Source organism: Mustela putorius, unplaced genomic scaffold (genome assembly GCF_011764305.1).
Source record: "Mustela putorius furo isolate JIRA1106 unplaced genomic scaffold, ASM1176430v1.1 tig00000129_pilon_pilon_pilon, whole genome shotgun sequence".
Lineage (NCBI taxonomy): Eukaryota > Metazoa > Chordata > Mammalia > Carnivora > Mustelidae > Mustela > Mustela putorius.
In genome coordinates, this window is record NW_025421290.1 from 48,062,750 (window position 1) to 48,081,609 (window position 18,860).

At 59.1% G+C, this 18,860-nt stretch overlaps 1 protein-coding gene across 8 annotated transcripts in view; it reads right to left on the reverse strand.

Moving 5' to 3' along the window:
• Positions 1-10,874, reverse strand: part of CCDC85C (coiled-coil domain containing 85C) — a 73,886-nt gene extending 63,012 nt beyond the window's left edge. For 4 of the 8 annotated variants that reach the window (XM_045073566.1, XM_045073563.1, XM_045073553.1 and 1 more), the window contains exon 1: positions 9,800-10,871. In XM_045073566.1, coding sequence (XP_044929501.1) covers positions 9,800-10,592 — 793 coding nt within the window. In that variant the 5' untranslated portion in view covers positions 10,593-10,871. Of the gene's footprint in view, positions 1-9,799 lie in introns of all 8 variants that reach the window. The other 4 variants (XM_045073544.1, XM_045073538.1, XM_045073528.1 and 1 more) reach the window with 3 other exon arrangements.
• Between the last annotated feature and the right edge of the window lie 7,986 nt (positions 10,875-18,860).

Here is an 18,860-nt window from a genome sequence, read left to right on the forward strand (position 1 = left end):
TCCCGCAGGAGGGGCTGGGGGACGGAGAGGGGAGGCACCCCCCTGGCCAACCAGGACAGAAGGCGCTACGCAAGGGAGAAACTCGCTGCTTCACTTTCGGTCCAGGTATAAAAGTGGTGTGTGTGTATTCCAGAAAACACAGAAAAAGGAAAAAGGGCAGGCCAGGAGCTTCCCATTGTCCCACGAGCTCCGAGGGACGCTGGGCAGCGGGGAAATGGAGCCTTCTGGAGCCCTGGCTCAGGCAGCGAGGCCGGAACCCATCACAAAGGGCCACTCCCAGAGCGGGCTCATTAGGCAGAGGACGGGACAGGCGGGCACATTCAGGGCCCGCACACAATCGGGCCCTTGTGGGGGGCGGGGGGCGGGTGCTCGGGGAGCTTCTGATTCCAAGACAAGAGTGTGCCTCCTTACCACCTTACAACCTGGGAGACGGGAGACGGAAAGACTGATTTGGGGAGACAAAGAGACGCTTCCCCTGACAGTAGATGGGCTATTTTTGGAAATGGGTCGACTCTTCTCAGTAGCTGCTGTCTCGGTGCCACCGGCCTTGCCTGCATCTGTCCCCTCGAATGCAGCCTGAAAAGGCCCCTACTCTGTCTGGGGCGGGCCAGCACCCCCCAGTGGGGGTGGGGAAGGCGGCGCCTGGCAGTGTGACAGTGGCGGGGGGGGGGGGGGGGGGGGGGGTGTCGGGAACCAGGGCCAGGCTAGGTACTCAGGACACACTCATCCCCATTCAATCCTTGCTTTCCACTCCCTCCAGGCCACGCAGCCCAGGTTAGCGAGGGGAGACACAAACAGGCCCCTTTCTCCCCTACCGCTAATAGGAGCTGACACTAGCCTCAGTCCCACCGGCTGGGCTCTTCCATGCCTCAGCGTGGGGCGGCGTCCACCTCCCGCTCACCTGCTGACGGGCCATCTCAAGCTTGGGTGGCCCCAGCAGGCCCAGTGGCTTTTCTCCCAAGCTTCCCACGGTGGCTCCCACCGTGGCTCTGAGGCTCCAGCTGCCCAGCAGAACCCCCAGGAAGCTTCTGCAGCCACTGAAGCCTCCAGAACCAGTGGGGCCCATCCCTAGGGGTGCCCATCCTGGCACTGGCATTGTCTAAAGTTCCCCGAGTGATACCTAATATGCAGCCATGGTTAGGAACGACTGGTAAACGCAAGCGTGTAGTTGGTAGTAATTGTTTGGAGAAACAGGCAAGGGGAAACAAGCAACCCCCACCCTCAGGGGGGAGGCCTGAGTTGCTTTTTTTTTTTTTTTTCCTAAAGAAACTACAGGCCATTTGGCACCAAATGGAGCAAATGGAGAAAAGGGGGCGGGGGGGGGGGCAGGTGGCCCAAGTGGGTTGACCACTGTCGGTATAGAGCAACAAGAGAGGGGGCGCCTGCGTGGCTCCGCTAGCGAGGCATCTACCTTCAGCTCAGGTCACGGTCCCAGGGTCCTGGGATCGAGCCCCACATCGGGCTCTCTGCTCGGCAGGAAGTCTGCTTCTCCCTCTGCCCTTCACCCTGCTCCTGCTCTCTCTCTCAAATAAATAAATAAAATCTTAAAAAAAAAAAAAAAAAAAAAAGCAACAAGAAGGAGCACCACATGCAGTGCCTTCCACCGCCCCGACCCTCTCCCCATGTACACTGAGAGCCTACTGCATGCCAGGAAGACGTCCCTGTGAAGCTGATGAACCAGGCAGAAACAGGACTGCACGTAGGGGAACCTCAAGTCCAAGACAGGCAGCTCTGTCCCAGGGAGACCCCACACCAGGCACCGGAGCCCCACATACTCTCCAAGTGCCAAACCTGTTACCTAGTCCCGTAAGAGCAGATCAGATGGCAGAAGCAGGTAATTCCATCAGCCCTTCATGAGGACAGGCTGGCCAGGCAGGAGCCTGCCTGAGCCAGCGCTGGACGGGTCACCTCCATCACCCCAGAAGCAAAACTGGGAGGCCTGGCCCAAGCTGAGGACCAACCACTGGGCAAGACACGAAGCTACGATATGACCGATGACCACGGAGAGGCAGGAGGGTAGGACAGGAGGCTCCTTCCTCGTGGCTCTGTGCATTGTGGAAACTCGGGAGTCAAGGGGCCAGAGAAGGCTAGGGTCTCTGGCAGCCTCAGCACAGCCCACCCACGCTCCCCAGCCTACGGACCAGAACGTGAGGGCCTGGAGAGAGGAGGGCACTTGCACACAGTGGGGTCGGGAGTGCGCCGAAGCCGCTGGCTCCGCCTGTGTTGTCCAACGCACAGAACAGCGCCGGGCGGCACACTGTGTCCTCAAACCCCTAGATGTGGGGAGTGTGTCAGCTGATGGGGCCAGTGTCAGCCCGAGCAGGGAGCCCAGGGGCCCTGGGAGTAGAGGAGGGTCTGTTTCCCTCCCTTCTGGCTGCCCCATCAACCGGGGGCCTTTGCCCTTGGCCATCTGCCATTTGTTATTTCCTGGATTCAAAAACAAGCATCTTCCCTCCAGTTACAATGTGGGGCGCCTCTCTCCATGCGGCCGCTCACTGTGGGGTCTTCCCCTCCCGGCAGGAGCTGCTGGGAAGTGCGCAGGGCATCTGTGACTGATGGTATCTCGCGGTGGAGGAAATGCCGTGCCTGGGAAAGCCGGAAACTCCTGAGCCAACGGACCGGAGTCGTAAGGCACCGGGGAGAGCTGGAAGGAAAGAGGACCCGCCCCGGGCTTGGCCCCGTGGGAGCTGGAGCCCTTCCTGGCCGCCCTGCCGGGGGCCCTCCATCCCTCATCTACCTCTGAGCTTGTGTGCCCGCAGCCCTGGTCCTCTTGACGCACAGCCTCGGCACAGAGGGGCAGCTTCCAAAAAATGACTTTTGATGGGCACCAGACATGCCCGGAGCAGTGCTGGGCGCTTCCTGGCTCCCATGGCAGGGACAAGTCCTGCTGGGCCCCACGGAGATCGAAGCTTTGCCCAAGAAAAGGCTCAGAGCAGTGAGGCAAGTCCCACTAGGTCACGTGGGGGTATGGGGTGGGGTGAGGTGAGAAGGTCCAGTCCGCAAGACTCTGGAACCTTCCCGGCCGCATGCCCAGGTGGCCCTCTTGGCGGGTGTGATTATTCGTCATGTCCCTTCCACTCCCTCTTCGGGGTGCTTGGAGCTCAGCTCAGACAGGGTGGCTAAAATCGGGAGATGAGATGAACCTCAAAGGCACAGCAGGTTTGTGCAGGCAAAACAGACCCGGGGAGAGGCCGGGCACAGCAGAAGGAACAGCTGGGGGCCCCCAGGCACGAGGCAGGCCTTTGTCTGGCACATCTGGTTCAGTGCGGAATGCAGGACTGGGGGTTGCGTGGTGGACAGGCCCGGCCAGGTGGGATCTGTGAAGCCCCTCCCACTGCACCTGCCACCGCCCCCCCCCCCAAGTCCCTGGTAGGGCTTCTCCTCAGGCCCTAGGCAGTTCCAGCTACGACCTCTTCTGATGGGCTTCCCTAGGGGATCCAGAGATCTCTGCTAGCGGTCAGCTTACAAACCTTCACACAGCAACATCCCTCCCTTCCCCCACCCCACCCCCACTTCCCACTTAACGAATATACCTTTATTTAAACATCACACACCGGGTGAGCCCGAGAACACTTAGAGGAGAGACAATAACGGTCCTGAGCTTTCTGCCCTGCTCCCTGGAAAGCTGGAGTCCATCACTTGAATAAGTGACTTGTTCAAAACAGGTATCCCCCACTAAGTAGCCCAGCTCCAAATCTGCCCCAGAACCCTTCAGGGGCAGGGGACGGTGGCAGGGGAATATGTGGCCGTGACAAGCTCTAGGTGCTTGCTAGGAATGGGACCGTTCCTGACTTTTCAGGATCGAAGGAGCAGCACGTCCCTTCAGCAGGCAAGCTTGTTCCGGTCACCAAACCTCTGGGGACGCCACCTAGGTTGCCTTGTCATCCTGCTCCGGGAAGCTGGAACTGCCTAGTTCTCCGCTGGGAAATCCCAGAGTCATTCCCTGCCCGGGTCCCAGGCACGCAGGTTGTAGGCGGGGACAGAGAGTGCCAGCAGGTGTGAGTCGATGTGGAAAGAGGCTGCAGCCAGACTGCGAGAGCCCCTAGCAGTGCAGGGCAGCCTGAGCCCAGAGCTCAGAAGTCACGAGGAAGCCAACAGGGGCTGGGGACACAGCTTCGCCACCTCACTGGATCTGAGAACCTGCAGAGAAGGTTCTGTCCCATGGCAAGGACCACCATGGCCATCTGGGAGCCCCAAGCTTCCTGCCCTGCTGCTCCCAGCCGGGCCTCACCCTGACAGCCGGGGACAAATGCTCCTGACCGGGCCACTCCCCAAGCCAGGCCACATGAATCACTGTGCGTGGCGCCCACAGCTCAGACAGAGTAACCTCAATAAACGCGCGCTGATGCGGCCCTTCCGGCTCGAAGGGCAAACTCCAAAAACCGGGCCCGCCCGCCGCCGCCTGCCTCTCCGCCCTCGGCTTGCACCACTACCCTGGCAGAGCTGTCTGTGCTGTCCCAACGCCATGGGCATGAAAAAGCCCTCCCTTCTCCAGCTGCCCGGGCTGCTGCTCGCCTCCAGAGCCAACCTGGTCCTCCATCCAGGACCTCTTCTTGATGGTCCCTGAAGGACGGTCTCTGCCACTCCAGGGCTCCCCACCCGCACCAGGGGCTGGACACAACCCCTGGGCTGACAGCCTGCTCCCTGGCCCCAAGGCTTTCCTTCTCGGGGCTCCACAGTTCTTCCCAGTTCTTTCTGTTCACAGGTCCAGGCCCGGGGCCACCCCAGCTCCCCGCACATCATGAGAACACCTCACAGGCCTGGTGCCCTCAGCAACGGTGGTCAGACCCTCGTGCAGACCTTCCTCTGCCTTATTCCTGCTGAAACGCTGCCTCCCTTCTGGTCAACTAGACACGGGCTCACCTGGCTCGGACACAGGGCAGGCACAGGCTGCCCTTGCAAGCATGTGACAGGAGGCCGGTCTGCAGGGCGTCCACGTGACTCTGGTGACATCCTTAGGACAGGTGCAGAAACTGAGGCTTACAGGTTCAGTATGCTGCCACACCCACCCAACAGGTGAATGGTCAGGTTCACCACACTCCCCACCCCCACGCCCAGTTCTCGAGGGGGCGGGGGACTGGCCTGTGGGAGACAGTCCCCACTTCTCTCCCTCAACCCAAAGGCCGGTAATAGTCTCCCACTCTGTGCAGAGGAGAAAACAGAGGCCCACAAAGGTTCTGGAACTCCCCGGAGGTCTCAGTGCTGACCACAGTGCTCAATTCTCTGTGCTGAGGACGTCGACAAGCATAGGGCAGAAAATCCCCGTGGATGGAAAACACAGATTATAAGCAGCAGAGGATTTCCTTTTAATCATGCTGTTCCGGGGACAAGGTTATAAATGAAGTTGTGCCCCAGGAGCTCAGAGGCCAGGCCGTGGTGAGGTGTTGGGTGGCGGCGCCATGGAGGAGGAGGAGGGAAGCCAGCCTGGGCAGAAGTGAGAGAATGAAATACCGGAAGGAAGGACTCCCTGTGAACAGAAGCCTGCCCGGAGCCCACGTTCCCGGTTCTACAGATGAGCCACGTTGGCTCAAGCCAGAACGCGCGAACGCAGGAACGAGGCACGGGTCTGGCTTCCCCAGGAAAGAAGGAGCCATACCCTTGCTACACAGGTCCAGCCTCTGGAGCCCCCAAAACCCCCAACTGTCCCCGTGTCCATGTGCAGGTCACCGGGGCCCTGCCAAGGACCAAGCTCTGGAAGGTCTTCTGTTGCTCATGGGGCTTCCCCGGGAGTCTCCCCAAACCCAACAGACCCAGCCTATCCTCCCCCAGAGGGGCAGCAGGCCCAGGGTGGCAGGCCCAGACTCCGACACAGGAGACCCAACACCAAGCCCAGGTCCCCCATGCAGTCCCACCGGACCCAGAGCAAGTCACTGCTCTCTCCAAGCCTCGGTTTCCCCATCTACAATATGGGACCATTTAGGAACTTGGACCACAATGGAGCGGGGACTAGGAGGCTCTGTCTGATAAGTGTGAAGTGCTGGGGATGTCCTGGCCCTCCCCAGGCTGATGAGCCAGTGAGTCCCTCCAGGCCTGTCTTCCTTTTGTGATGGCTCCGGGGGTCCAACACCCCAAGGGCCCGGATGGAAGGTCAGGGTCAGGTTGGGGAGAGAGGGGGAAAGGCTTCTCTAAACCACCTCCATTGTCTTCACTGACCTTTGCTCCCAGGCCTGACTGGGTTTAGGAAAAGCCGCCTTATTAGTGATCCTGCCCCTGGGGCGCTGAGCTGGGAGGCCCCTAATGAAAGACCTATTCAGGGCCAGCATGCCGACTCCCGCTGTCTTTTTTTAAAGGTCCAGACCACCCTCGCTCCATCCTCCCTTTAAACCAACAAAAACACAAGCAGGAGGACAAAACCGTCTTATTTGGAGAAGCTCAAATTTTTAATCCAAACTTTTAAAAGTAAACAGGGCCCATACAAAGGCTTGCTGGAGGTCCTAGTTTCTCTGCGCTAGCTAAAGGGGACGGGGCCACGGCAATGGGGGGAGGACAGGATGCAGACACAGGGACTTGGGCGGGGGGGGAGGGGAGGGTGGGGGAAGGGCAGGAGAGACCTTGTTGAAAATGCTTTTGTTTGAAAACTGGCAGTTCAAGGGGGCAAACCTGACTTTCGAGAGTTTGGGGTTGGCCTGCCTCAGTCTGCCCCACCAGAACCACGGCGAAGAGCACTCTAGTCCAGGCCTTGGGTCAGCACAGCCCAGAGCTTGGTCAAAAACAAGGGAGGGGGAGGTCATTTGCATATGCATTCTCGCTGGCCAGGCCCAGCCCAGCCCAGGACTGCCCAGAATACAGATGGACCCCTCCCACCGCAGCCTCAGGGAACCTCCCCTCACACCCCCACCCCCTCCCTCCTTACCTCCCTCCCCAACCCGTGGCTGCAGGCACACCCCACAGATTCCAAGAGGACTAGCAGGCCACAGGCCCCCAGCTCATCAGCAGGTGCTGTGGTCACAAACACTCAGGCGAGCTGTCTAAACAGCAGAGTTCTGAAGACAACACCAAAGTCTGCCTGGCAAGCCCCCAAAGTGGTCCCTCTTGCTTTTTCACAAGCATGACGAAGATTCTGACAACTACTGAGACTTACTGCGTGCAGACCCTGACTGCCCTTGGCCATGGCAGCTGAAGGGGGCAACGCCGGGTTTGGCCCCACTTTGCAGAAGAGCAGGCGGAGGCCCAGAGAAGAAACCTGTCCCCAGAGAAAAGCAGGAGGTGGATTCCCACGCAAGATGGTGTGACCTCTCCGGGTGACAGGGTTATCAAACATCTGCTCAGTGGTCACCGATAAGGAAATGACATTTCCCAGAATGCGCGAACCAGAGCAAACCTGGGTCAGGAACCCAGAATAGGGAGTCACCAGTGCTGTCCGCTGACTAAGTGTTAGACAGTGACAGAGGCCAGAGATGTAAGGCAGCTGTCAGCCTGCGCCATGTAGGAATGCCCCCAACGCCCAGCAGCCCCACCCTGGGGGACCCCCCCACACACCCCCAGGCTCACGCTGCAACCCCACCCAGGCAATGGGGAGTGGAGACACTGCCCGTGTCCATGGTTTCCCCAGGCAAGGCTCAGACCCTTCCTTAGCCTCCACTTGCTTTGTCTGAAAATGGGACTACTACTACCTCCCAGGTTCCTGGGACGACAAACTGAGACCAGCTGGGGGGTGAGGGGGCAGGCACCCAGCATCTGACCCCACTTTCCCCATCACCCAGACTGAGGTGCAATATCTTTCCCACCTCCAACCCCCTCCTCCCTCTACTCAAAACTACCTAAAAGGCATTTTTAAGAGAAGGGCCTCTCCTTGTTTCTGGCCATCCTGTTCACATTGCTGGGAGACGAGCTCAGGGCCATGCACGACTTGAAGAGACCACACTAAACACCAAGCTGCCTGTAACTGAAATTGGTGAAAACAGGGCTCTCTCCTAACGTCAAGCTTGACCACCACTAGACCGGTGGCAGGCCTGTTCTGAGTGAGCACGGGACCCCAAGTGAGCACAGGGGGCTATGGGGTGGCCACAGCCTCTGCAGGAAAACTGGACACCTCAAGTCCCAGTCACCCCCTGGTCCCCTGCCCTGGGCACCATCCCCTGCTGTGGCCCAACACTGAGCCACACAGGGGCCACGTCTCTGTGTCCAAAGCAAGACAGAAGTTCCCTGCAAAGACACTGCGACGCTGGGCACTCCAGTGCCAAGAGTCACTCGCGGCAAGTGTCACTGATGACGCAGCCAAAAACTAGCAACATTTCCTAGCCAAGGACTGCAGCAATCCCTCCTGGCCCTTGGGAGAAACTGAGGCCCAGAACCTGGCCCCTCACGAGGCCTGCAAGAAGGCGAGGCCAGAGGGGCTGGGACAGGGACTCCTGACTCCCCAGGCCTAGAAACCCCCACAAATGAAACCACCAAACTCTGAGCTGCTTCCTCTGGCCTCCAGCCGCCTGTGGTGGGAGGTAGGGTCAGATACAGAGTTACAATGGGAAACCCGAGTGCTAGTGGTAGATTGCTAATCGGTAACAAAATATCCCTCTCAACCCAGTCCTGCTCTGAACTCAGAGGCTGGGAAGGTAAATAAAGGAAAAATTGCGGCTGGTGGAGCACCCCACCTGCATGGGTCCGATTCCTACCCCAACACCCCACATAGGCCACTCAGCCACCAAACCAGAGAGACAGAGTCCCTCCTCTGCTCAGGCATCACTCTGGGGAAGAACAGTCATTTAAAGCCTAGACACATTTTTCTCTGAACCAGGAAAGCCTTTAAAGAGAACCAGGAAGGGCTGTTTAATCTCCACCTTCAGGCAAATAGCTCAGGGAGTAGCAACTGCCACTAGAACTGGGAGCCAAGCCACCAAAAATGTGGAAGAACAGGGAGGTAGGGAGAGGCACGAGTGGCGGAGCCACGGATCGGGGGCTGGGAATGGCAGCGGAGGTTCTGCTCTACAGACCGAAGCTGGGGCCACACAGGTCACATGGGCGTGGAAGACACTAGCCAAGCTTTCCTGAGGCCAAAGGTCCTCCACCCACACCCAGGCCACCTACCACCACCACACTTCCTCTAAGGCGACCAACAGTTTACAGGTCCCTTGGGAGAATTTTTATCTCCCCCTCAAATCCACAAGGCAGGGATCAACTCCGCTCTACAGATCAAGGAAACTGAGGCAGGCAGAGAAGAAAAGCCAGGACCCATTCCAAGCACATATTCCTCTGGAAAGTCTTAGAGCCTCGGCTGAGAAAGGTCCGTCTACCCTGAGAAGTTCAGGACTGATAGCAAACTGGAGGCTCCTGGCCGCGTTCCTCTGGCGGGGCTGCCTGGCAGTCTCAGCCCGCAGGCGGCACAGAGAACCGCAGGTGAAATTCCAGCCCCCCACACGCACCGACGCGGCCCAGGTTTGGGGTTGCCTGTTGCTCCAAATAAGAGGGAAATTCGCCTGTACTCAAATGGCCTTTCTTCCCCCGCCCCCACGCACCTCCCCCACGCAAGAACTGTCCACTCCAGAACCAGGATTTCCAGGTTGGGATGAGGCTCCCCAGCCGGCCTTGCAGTGCCGACACGAATGCTGATAATTCCACAGAAGAGAAACTTTTCTGGGGTCCAGTGGGTCTCCGGCCCGGCTGCGGACTTGGAGCTGGGCAGGGTCACGCCTCCATCACTTGACCAGAAAAACGTCACCCAAAACCCCACTGCGGGTGGGCGCGGGATCCCCCAGCCCTTGGGTCTGGATGCCAGCTGGAGGAGGGGTCTGGAGTGGCGACCGCCCCGGAGGAAGGGGCCGTGGTCCTGAGACCCGCGCTCCCGAACCGGAGCCGTCCTTACCGTGCAGGCCGTTGGGGATGCTTCGGTGGTGCGGTGGCGCCGACAGGTCGTCCAGGGATCTGCGCGTGGCTACTGCCTTGCCATCGGAGGCCTTGTGCGGCCCCGGGGGCAGCAGCGGGGGCGGGATGTGGTGGTGGTGGTCCGGGCTGCCTCCGCTACCCGCGCTCGACGTGCTGCTGCCGTCGCCCACGTCGCGGGCCCCAGCGCCCGCCGCGCCGCCAGCCAGCGGCCCGCTCAGACTGGCCTGGCTGTCGATGGAGCTGCGGGAGCCGGCGCCGCCGCCGCCGCCCCCGCCGCCCCCACCCCCCGCCAGCGCCGCGCGCTCCTCGTCCAGCATCAGCACCAGCTCCTTGAGCTCCAGGTTCTCGCGCAGCAGGGCCTCCTGGCGCGCCTCGAGCTCGCGCAGTTTCTGCTGCGAGCGGGCCACCTCGTGCCACACGGCGCCGGCCGCGTGTCGCCCGAAGCGCTGCCACTCGCGCGCCAGCTTGCGCCCCTTCTGCCGGTCGTCGTCGAGGAAGCAGCAGAGCTCGCGTAGCTCCTGGTTGTCGTCCTGCAGCCGCTGGTTCACGTCCTTGAGGCCGCGGATCTCCAGCAGGTGCTGCTGCAGCCGCCGGTTCACGTCGCGCATCAGGCCGCCGTGCTCCAGCATGAGGCCCACCTTCTCGCCCTCTGCGCGCCGCAGCCGCCGCGCCAGCTCCTCCTTGCTCCAGCGCAGCAGCTCCTCGTCCGGCACCTGGCTCAGCTCCTCCGACGCCGCCGCCGCCGCCGCCGCCGCCGCCGGGGGCTTCGCCATGGCGGGGCCGTCACCGCGGCATCGCCCGCGCCCTCGCCCGGCCGGCGCTCTCCGCGCCGGGGCGGCGCTGGGCCGGTGCGCTCACGGGCAGGGGGCGGCCGGGGGCGCGTGCGGGCCGCCCCGCGCCTCCTCGCGCGCCCTCACGCAGCGTCCGCCCGGGGCCGCCCGGGAACCGCGGGTCTCGGGGCTCGGCGAGCTGGGACCGCTGCTGCGTCGGCGGCCGCCGTGCCGGGCGCTCTCCGGGTTCGGGCGAAGCAGGCGGAGGCCCGCCCCCGGCCCAGCTCCCGGAGCCCCGGCCGCCCCGCCCACTCCGGGCGGGGAGGGGGCGGGGCGCCTCGGCCGGCTCCGCCTCCGGGGGGGAGCGAGGGGCTGGGCAGAGGCGCGGCCGGCCCCCGACGTCCCCCAGCGCCGTGCGCCCGCCCGCCCGGCGCCCTGCCAGAGGCGCATTCGAGCCTCGGTCCCGCCCCCTCGCCCATCCGATTGGGCCTCTTCGGGGGTGTGTGGGAGGGGCGGGGCGCACGCGGGGGACGCCGAGGAGATGGTACAGTCCAGCCACCCGGCTTCCAACCCCCCTCCGGGCGGTTCAAGTTTCTGCGCCCGGAGGACGCGGCCTTGGCCAATCCCTGGGCTACAGGGCGCTTTTAAAATGCAGGTACGGCTGCGGGGAGGGGGACGGTGGGAAAGGTAGGGCAGGGCTTTCCTTAAAGGAGACGCGCGGAAATGGACGCCGAGCCCCCTCCCCGGCCTGCGTCCCCCGCGCACCCTCCTCCGCCCCAAATAAACGAATACCCGGGAGCCGAAGGACAGCGCCGCTTCTCCCTCCCGCGGACACCCGAGCCCGGCGTAGTGAGAGACACGACGAACAATGGGACTCTGACTCGGGGGTCGCTGTCCCCGGAGGCAGGGCGGCTCTTTGTCCCCTTCCTTGTCCCCGACTCCTCCGCCCCCATCTCCACTCCCGTCCCTTGCCTGAGCACGCGGAAGGGCTGCGTTTCCACCCCAGCCCAGCGCTGTGGCTCCTGCGTCTGCGCCCGGGAGGGCCAGGGCCTCGCCAGACGTGTCTCCGAGCACGGTCTGTACCCTCTCCCCTGTCCCAGGGGGGCGAGGGCACAGGGAACTTGCCCCCAGGCCGGAGCCGCGTACAGAGCACTGCTCCCCCGCTCACCCGACCGCTAGTCCCCGGGCTTCGAGGGAGAGTCAGGGATTCGGAGGAGGAGATCCCTGGAGGGGATGGAGGAAGGTCTCCCCACCGGGGCCTTAACGGCAGGGCCGGGGGTCGCCGACCCACCAGCAGAAACCCCGTCCCACCGGCAGCCTCGCCGGGCACCCGGGGTGTTGCCCCCCAGCCTGGGAGTCTGTCTCATTATCCTCGAGTCCCCCGAAGCGTGTTTACAGCGCGCCTGCTGCTGGCTGGTCCGAGGGGGGCGTCCCTCCCCCGAGACCCGCAATAAGATAAAACCCGCGCGCCCTCGACTGGGAGCCACCACGGCCTGGAGCGCGCGCCCGCGCAGCAGCTGATGGCCCCATTTCCAGTTGCTCAACCATGCGCTGGCCAACTGCGCACCCAGCACCTTCTCTACACCGGCCCTGTTCCAAACCCCCGGGAGATTCCACAGGGCAGGACAGCAGAGGTCACTACCCTCTGGGGGGGACGTTGCAGTCTCCTGGGAGGAGGAGAGGGCGATGATAAACGCTAGATAAGCAGGAGGCGGCTCCTAAGTGCCGGTGCAGGGGATTAAGACAAGCTGCTGTCACAGAAAGTGATAATCAGTTACTTTAGATCCTGTGGTCAAGGAGGACCACTCAGGAGGTGCATCTAAGCTGAGACCTGAGCAGAAAGGACAAAGATGAGGGGGGAAGGGCCCTCCAGGTGAAGGGGGAGAGTGCAGAGGCCCTAGGGTTGGCCTGTTAGTCGCCCTTACAAAGAAGGCAGGTGGGGCTGGGAATGGGCCTGGAAGGGCTGAGAGATGAGACACTGCATGAGTCTAAGGCAGCTGGGAAAGCAGTAGGGGGTTAGCGCGGAGCAACCTGACCTGATTTGCCTTTTAAGAGGCTCACTCTGGCCAGCTAGTGAAGGGATGGGGAGGTGCACAGAGAGGTCACTATTCAGTACCTCATTCCCCACCCATGCGCCCCTCTTTCCAGGTGGTTGTTCAGGAGGGTGTGGTAGGGAGGGGACAAGTGGGAGGAGCAGAGCTCTGAGGGTGAAGCCCCAGAAGTGTTCAGGGTTCCCATGACTTGGCCCAGGTGAGCCCCAGTTCTCCATAGGCCCAGCCCAGCCCGGATGAATCCGGGTTTGGAGAGGGCTTCAGCTCACATCTGGGAGGCTGCAAGCCTGTCTTAGCCCAGGAAGCCAGATCAAACAGATCCTGAAGGCTGTGCACAGAGCTGCTTCTGGGATCGGTGAGAAGAGCATGTGTGGACTCACTAGGGAAGTGGTGGAGATGGGTAACCCTGAGCTGAGCTTGGGAGGGCCAAGCTAAGACAGAGTCCTGAAGCAAGAGGGACTGGTCAAGCCAGGCCCCCTCCCTAAGGCCCAGTGTCCCTCACGGTCCAGCAAAAGGTGCCAAGTTCCCTAGAACATTCTCAGTCCAACAGACCTTGTACTCCAAGCCATGAGCTCAGAAATGTCCTATGTCTTGGTGTCTAGCTTCCCGGTCATGAGAAGCTCAGCTTTGTCATGAAAACGGTAAAACCGAATCATGGCTCTCTAGCACAGGAATTCTCTCGATGCCCCATATAAATAGTTGGGGGTCTTTTAAATAATAGAGATATACCCCTGACTCTCCTATTTTATTTTCCTTCAAAATCTCCCAGTGCGTGTCCATTTAAAAGCACATAATTATTCTGGAGAGCCAGTATACGGACACATAATAGACAAACTATTTCAAAACACAGGGTCTGTGCCCCTGGGAACTGCTAGTAAGACCACACTACGGCGGTAAGCAGCCTGTCTCCCCACTGGGAAGGGAGCACAGAGCCCAGAGCAGAGGCCATCTGATGTTTGCAGGGTGAATGCACGACCCTTCGGCACGTGACCGATTCAATCCGAGCGCCTCATTTTGAAGTTGAGGCAACTGGGCCACAGAAGGGAAATGACTTGCTCAAGGTCACTTCCCTTCATTGGCTTACTGAACACGCAAACATAGCATGATCCGGTAGTATGTCTCCATGAAAGTATATGCACGCATCGACATATGCTTCGGCATATATGGAAAATGCTCTTGGCTGCGTTGCGGTGAGTACCCCAGAGAGACGGGTAGGACATACAATCAAGGCAGCATTCTGAAGCACCGGGCTGGGCTTCCTGGAGGCGGTGACACCTGAGTTGAAACTTTTTTGTTTTTAAGTAATCTCTCCTCCCAACAGGAGGCTCAAACTCAATGACCCCGAGACCAAGAGTCTAACGCTCTCCTGACTGAGGCAGCCGGGCGCCCCCTGAGTGGAATCTTGAACACTGAGTAGGAGTTTGTGAGATTTTGGAGGGGGGCGGAGAGCACTGGGATAGTCCAAATGGAGGAAAATACACAAGCCCAGACCCCAAAGGTAGGTGACAGTGATCGGGGTGGGGGGCATCAGCGTGAGGTGAGGCAGTAGAGCGGGGTGCAGCGGGTTCTGGGAGCTGCAGGGGGACACCTGTGTGGCCTCTCCCACAGGGGGCCAATAGTCAATAGCAATATTAACAAACCACCTACCACTTACCCAGCACCCAGAACGAGCCAGGGATGCTAGGCCAGCCCACATGCGCTGATCAGAGCAACCCGCTAAGATGCTAGTGAGTCCTTCTAGGATTCCGTGTCCTTTGTCTTGTCTTGCTTGTCTCCACGAGTTCCGATGACCATGTGAACTTATGGGCAATGTTCAGAGGCGTGTGTACGCACAAGGACTCTGGTACAGACAGCCAGGGGAAGGTTACCCGATGGCTGATTGTTTCTTTCTTCTCTGCTCACCCTGGGGGACCCTGAAAGCAGGGAGTCACCACGTAGGGCTGAAAGGCCTCCGTGCCTAAGAAATCAGGGCCCATGGAATAGTGGCCATAATTGCTTTTTATTAGAAGCCTCTGTGTAAGGCGCCTGGGTTGCTCAGTGGGTTAAGCCTCTGCCTTTGGCTCAAGTCGTGATCCCAGGGTCCTGGGATCGAGCCCCGCAACGGGCTCTCTGCTCAGCGGGGAGCCTGCTTCCCCCTCTCTCTGCCTGCCTCTCTGCCTACTTGTGATCTTTCTCTCTCTGTCAAATAAATAAATAAATAAATAAATAAATAAATAAATCTTTAAGGAAAAAAAAAAAAAAGACTCTATGTATTTATTTGAGAAAGAGCCTGGGGAGGGGAAGGGCAGCAGGAGAGGGAGAAGCAGACCTATGGCTGAGCTGGGAGCCTGAAGCGAAGAGGTACTCCATCCCAGGACCCTGAGATCACTGAAGGCAGACGCTTCACCAAGGCACCCAGCCACCCATGATCATAATTATTATTAATAAAGTGACTGAGCACTTTCCATGTACCGGCATTGCTAGGGTTTTATACAGCTTTGCGCGGATTATGTGACTGAGTCCTAACTACAGCCCCATTAGGTGGGAGCCCTCGATCCCCCTTTTACAAGAGGGGAAACTGAGGTTAACCTAGGTGAGTCACTTGTCCAAGGTGACACAGCTTGCAAGCTGGTGAGCTGGGGTTTGAACCCAGGACCACCTGAGCCCAAGGGTGCCCCTGACCTCACACACTACTGCCTCTTCTCAGAGAGGCAAGTGGGCCACATGCTTTGGGCATCCCGCACTGTGACTGTGGTCCTACCATGTTGGGAGCCTGCACTGTGCCAGGCCCACGGCCCCCCACACCGCTTCCTCCTGCTGCAGGCCTTCCGTGTTGTAACCAAGCCACAGAGACTCCCCAAGCCTCTGGATGGCAGCCAGAGTCCGAGCTTCCCAGCTATTCCTGCTGACAAATCACTGCAGGTTTGGAGCGCCATGTCCTGGCTCCTCCACTGCTCATTTGCTGGGTGACCTCAGGCCACTCCTTTACATAACCTCTCTGAGCCATGGCTTCCTCCTCTAAGCCCTTCCCAGCAGGGCCAGTGTCAAGCACCTAGCAGAGCTCTTGCAAAGCCCTGGAAAGGTGAAAAATGCCCCTGCCCCCTGCATGTTCTTCCCATCCTCTGGACCAGCACAGTCTTCGGATACGGACGTTTGCACCCATTTTCCAGAGGCCAACACTGAGGTACAATAAAACAAGGGCAGTCCAGGAACCTAGTGCTTGCCCCTGGCAAACTAGGCTACAAAGGATGTCGGGGGGGCCCTGGGCTGCCACCAGCCTCCTTTGAGGATGGGAGCAGCCCAGAAAAGGGGAAACCTCAAGAACATAAGAGTTTGTGATCAAGGGTCTCAGCTCCCACGTTTCTAGGTGAGTAAACTGCGCAGAAAGTGGGGCCACCACTCAAAGAGTGCTTGGATGTTGGTCCCTGGAGAGCAGCCGTGGGAGGTCTGGGGGAGGTGGGCTCCTTCACTCACACGGCTGACCAGTGTGCCCACAGGGGGCAGGAGGCCCGCAGGGCACAGGACCGATGCCTAGAAGCGCTGACCTCTCGGTGCGACAGGAGGAGCTGAAGCCACAGGACCACAGGCAGGCAAAACCCTGCAGCTTAACCCAGGAGAGGGCCCTGGGAGGCACAGGGTCCTAGAGCAGAAACCCGGCCAGACTTTTGTTTGGTAGAGAGTGCGTGACAGGTGTGTTGGGAGGCACAGATCAGAGAGGGTCAGCTCAGGCTGCTAGGCTGCAAAACCAGGCCAGCCAGAGACAGCACAGAGGGATCCCCTTGGGTTCCTGGGGTGGAAGGCCCTAATAGGGACCAACTGGGAGGTGTCCCCATCGGCACCCCTCCCTTCCCAGCTAGAGCCCCTGAAACTCCCCCCTCCCCCTTCAGCTGCCGACATCCCCTCATAGCATTGCCCTGAGGAGCAAGGCAGGAAGGAGGCTCCACCACAAGGGAAACTGAGTCAGGGAGCTCGTTGCAGGACTACCTCTTACCTTAACACACTTAAAAATGTTATTCTTGGGGTGCCTGAGTGGCTCAGTCAGTTAAGCGTTTGCCCTCAGCTCAGGTCATGATCGCAGGGTCCTGGGATCCAGCCCTACGTCGGCTCCCTGCTCAGCTTGCTTCTGCCCCTGCACCCCTGCTCATGCTCTCTCTCACTCTCTCTCTCTGTCTCAAATAAACAAATAAAATATTTTTTTAAAAACCCACATTATTCTTACTAGGAGCTATCTCAGAAGGTCTTCGCTGGCTCAGTTGGTACCACTCTTGATCTCAGGATCGTGAGATCGAGCCCCATTGTTGGGCGTAGAGATTACTTAAAAATCAAATCTTTAAAAAAATAAGTGATAATTTTTAAAAATAAAATCTTAACATTAAAATAAAAAAGAACTATTTTATATTCTAACAAACAGAGACACAGCAGGAGCCGGGCAGCCGCGGCCCCGCGTAGGAAGCCACTGCCACTTTTGAAGGCCCCTGGGGCTCCTCCTGGTCACATGCCCCAGCCCACCTGACCCCACGAGTCTGAACGTTGCATTAATTATTCCGTCAGCATCCTATATTTCCCCCTTATAATAGACCGCTTGATGTTCATGCTTTTGAACCTTATTTAAACTGTATTGTGCTCTCTGTGTTCTTTGGCCACGTGCTTCTCCCTCATTATTTCCCTGGTACACAGAAGCTGTAGTTCGCTCACTTGCTTGGCTGTGTAGCAAGGCCGACATCTTAGACTTTATGTCTTTGGCGTAGGGACAGAGAGGAGCTGTCTTGTGCATCCTCAAATGTCTACCAGCATCCCTGGCCTCTATCCCTTGGGTGGTAGTAACGCCGCTGCCTCTGGTCACTGGGGCAGAAATGACCTCCAGGTCTTGCCAAATGGCCCGGGGAAAAATCGCCCCCAGCTGGAAATCTCTTCTAATATCTGCTGCATACCTATGTCACTTTTACCTTTCTCTTAAAGGACATTCGTTTCCCGTGTTTCGCTATAAACACCAACGCCGCCGTAGACATTCTGGTACAGTCCGACGTACGTGAGCTCGAACTTGGACCCTAGACCTAGGCCCAGAGTGGCTGGGTCGTACGGCACACGGCTTCTGTCCAACTGGCTGAGGCCAAACATCTCCACAGCCCGCCCAGCAGGGTCTTGAATGTTGTCACTCTGGTGGACGAACCTTCGTGTGCTTTCCACACCCACTCCGCCTCCCTCGGGCTGTCAGGGCACATGAGAAGCCCAGTTCAATTTCACACTCCACGTGCCCACTATATTAGGAAACAAAACAAAACAAACCAAAAACAACAGAAGAGGAAACAGTAGAGCAGGTTTGAACACTTGTAACTTACTTGAAATGTTTGTTTTGATCGAATTGATGCAGGTGCAATGCAACACTGTAGGGTAATTAGAGGGTTTACTGCCTGTGGTAAGTTCCAGGTCCCAGACACTGGGTTTCTGAGCCCAGCTGTGTATCCCTGTGACTGTCACCACCGTCCTGGGAAGGGTGAAGCCCAGGTTGGCATGTCCCCCCGTGATGGGTGGTTTCTGCTTGCCTCCCCCAACTCTATGCTCACTCCTTGAAGACAAACCTGGCCCTTCTCTGAGACCCTCCGGGAATAGCCGCGGTGTCTGCAGGCGCGCCATCTGTGTCAGAGACCTCTGGACCACACCTGCCCGCCCCCATCCCCCCAAGTGCCCTGCACACCAGACAGGGGGTGTTGCCTTCACCCCGGGTCTACAAGCAGCAATGCTCCCCGCTGCAAAGATCAGGGACCAATCTCCTCTGAATGTTTCAGTGCCGAGTGTGGAACAGAAGTTGGCAAAGACCTTAACTGTTACCGCAGCTTCTGCTGCTGCGGGGCCGGCATCCCAGCCCCCTCCAGGCTGCCCCCCCATCCTGTCTGATACAATCCCATCAGTAACAGTAATTCCCTCCACCCCCACCTCCAGTTGAGCCCACTGCTGGGCAGAGAGAAGATGGGAGATGAGTCACTCTAACAACCGTCCCGTCCTATCGGGCCACCATTTGGTCACCGCTCTTCTCAGGGCCCTCTCAGCATAGAGCCTGGGAATTCATTGAGTGTTCATTGAATGAGTGAATGTTGAGAGGGTAAGTTGGGTTAAATAGAAAAGCCCAGACTCAGAGTCTGGTCTCTGGTCTGATACTTGCTGGCAGATGGCCCTGGGCAAGTCACACCCCTCTCCAAGCCTCCGGATCTCACCTGGAGTTGGAGTCAATTCAAATGCACAA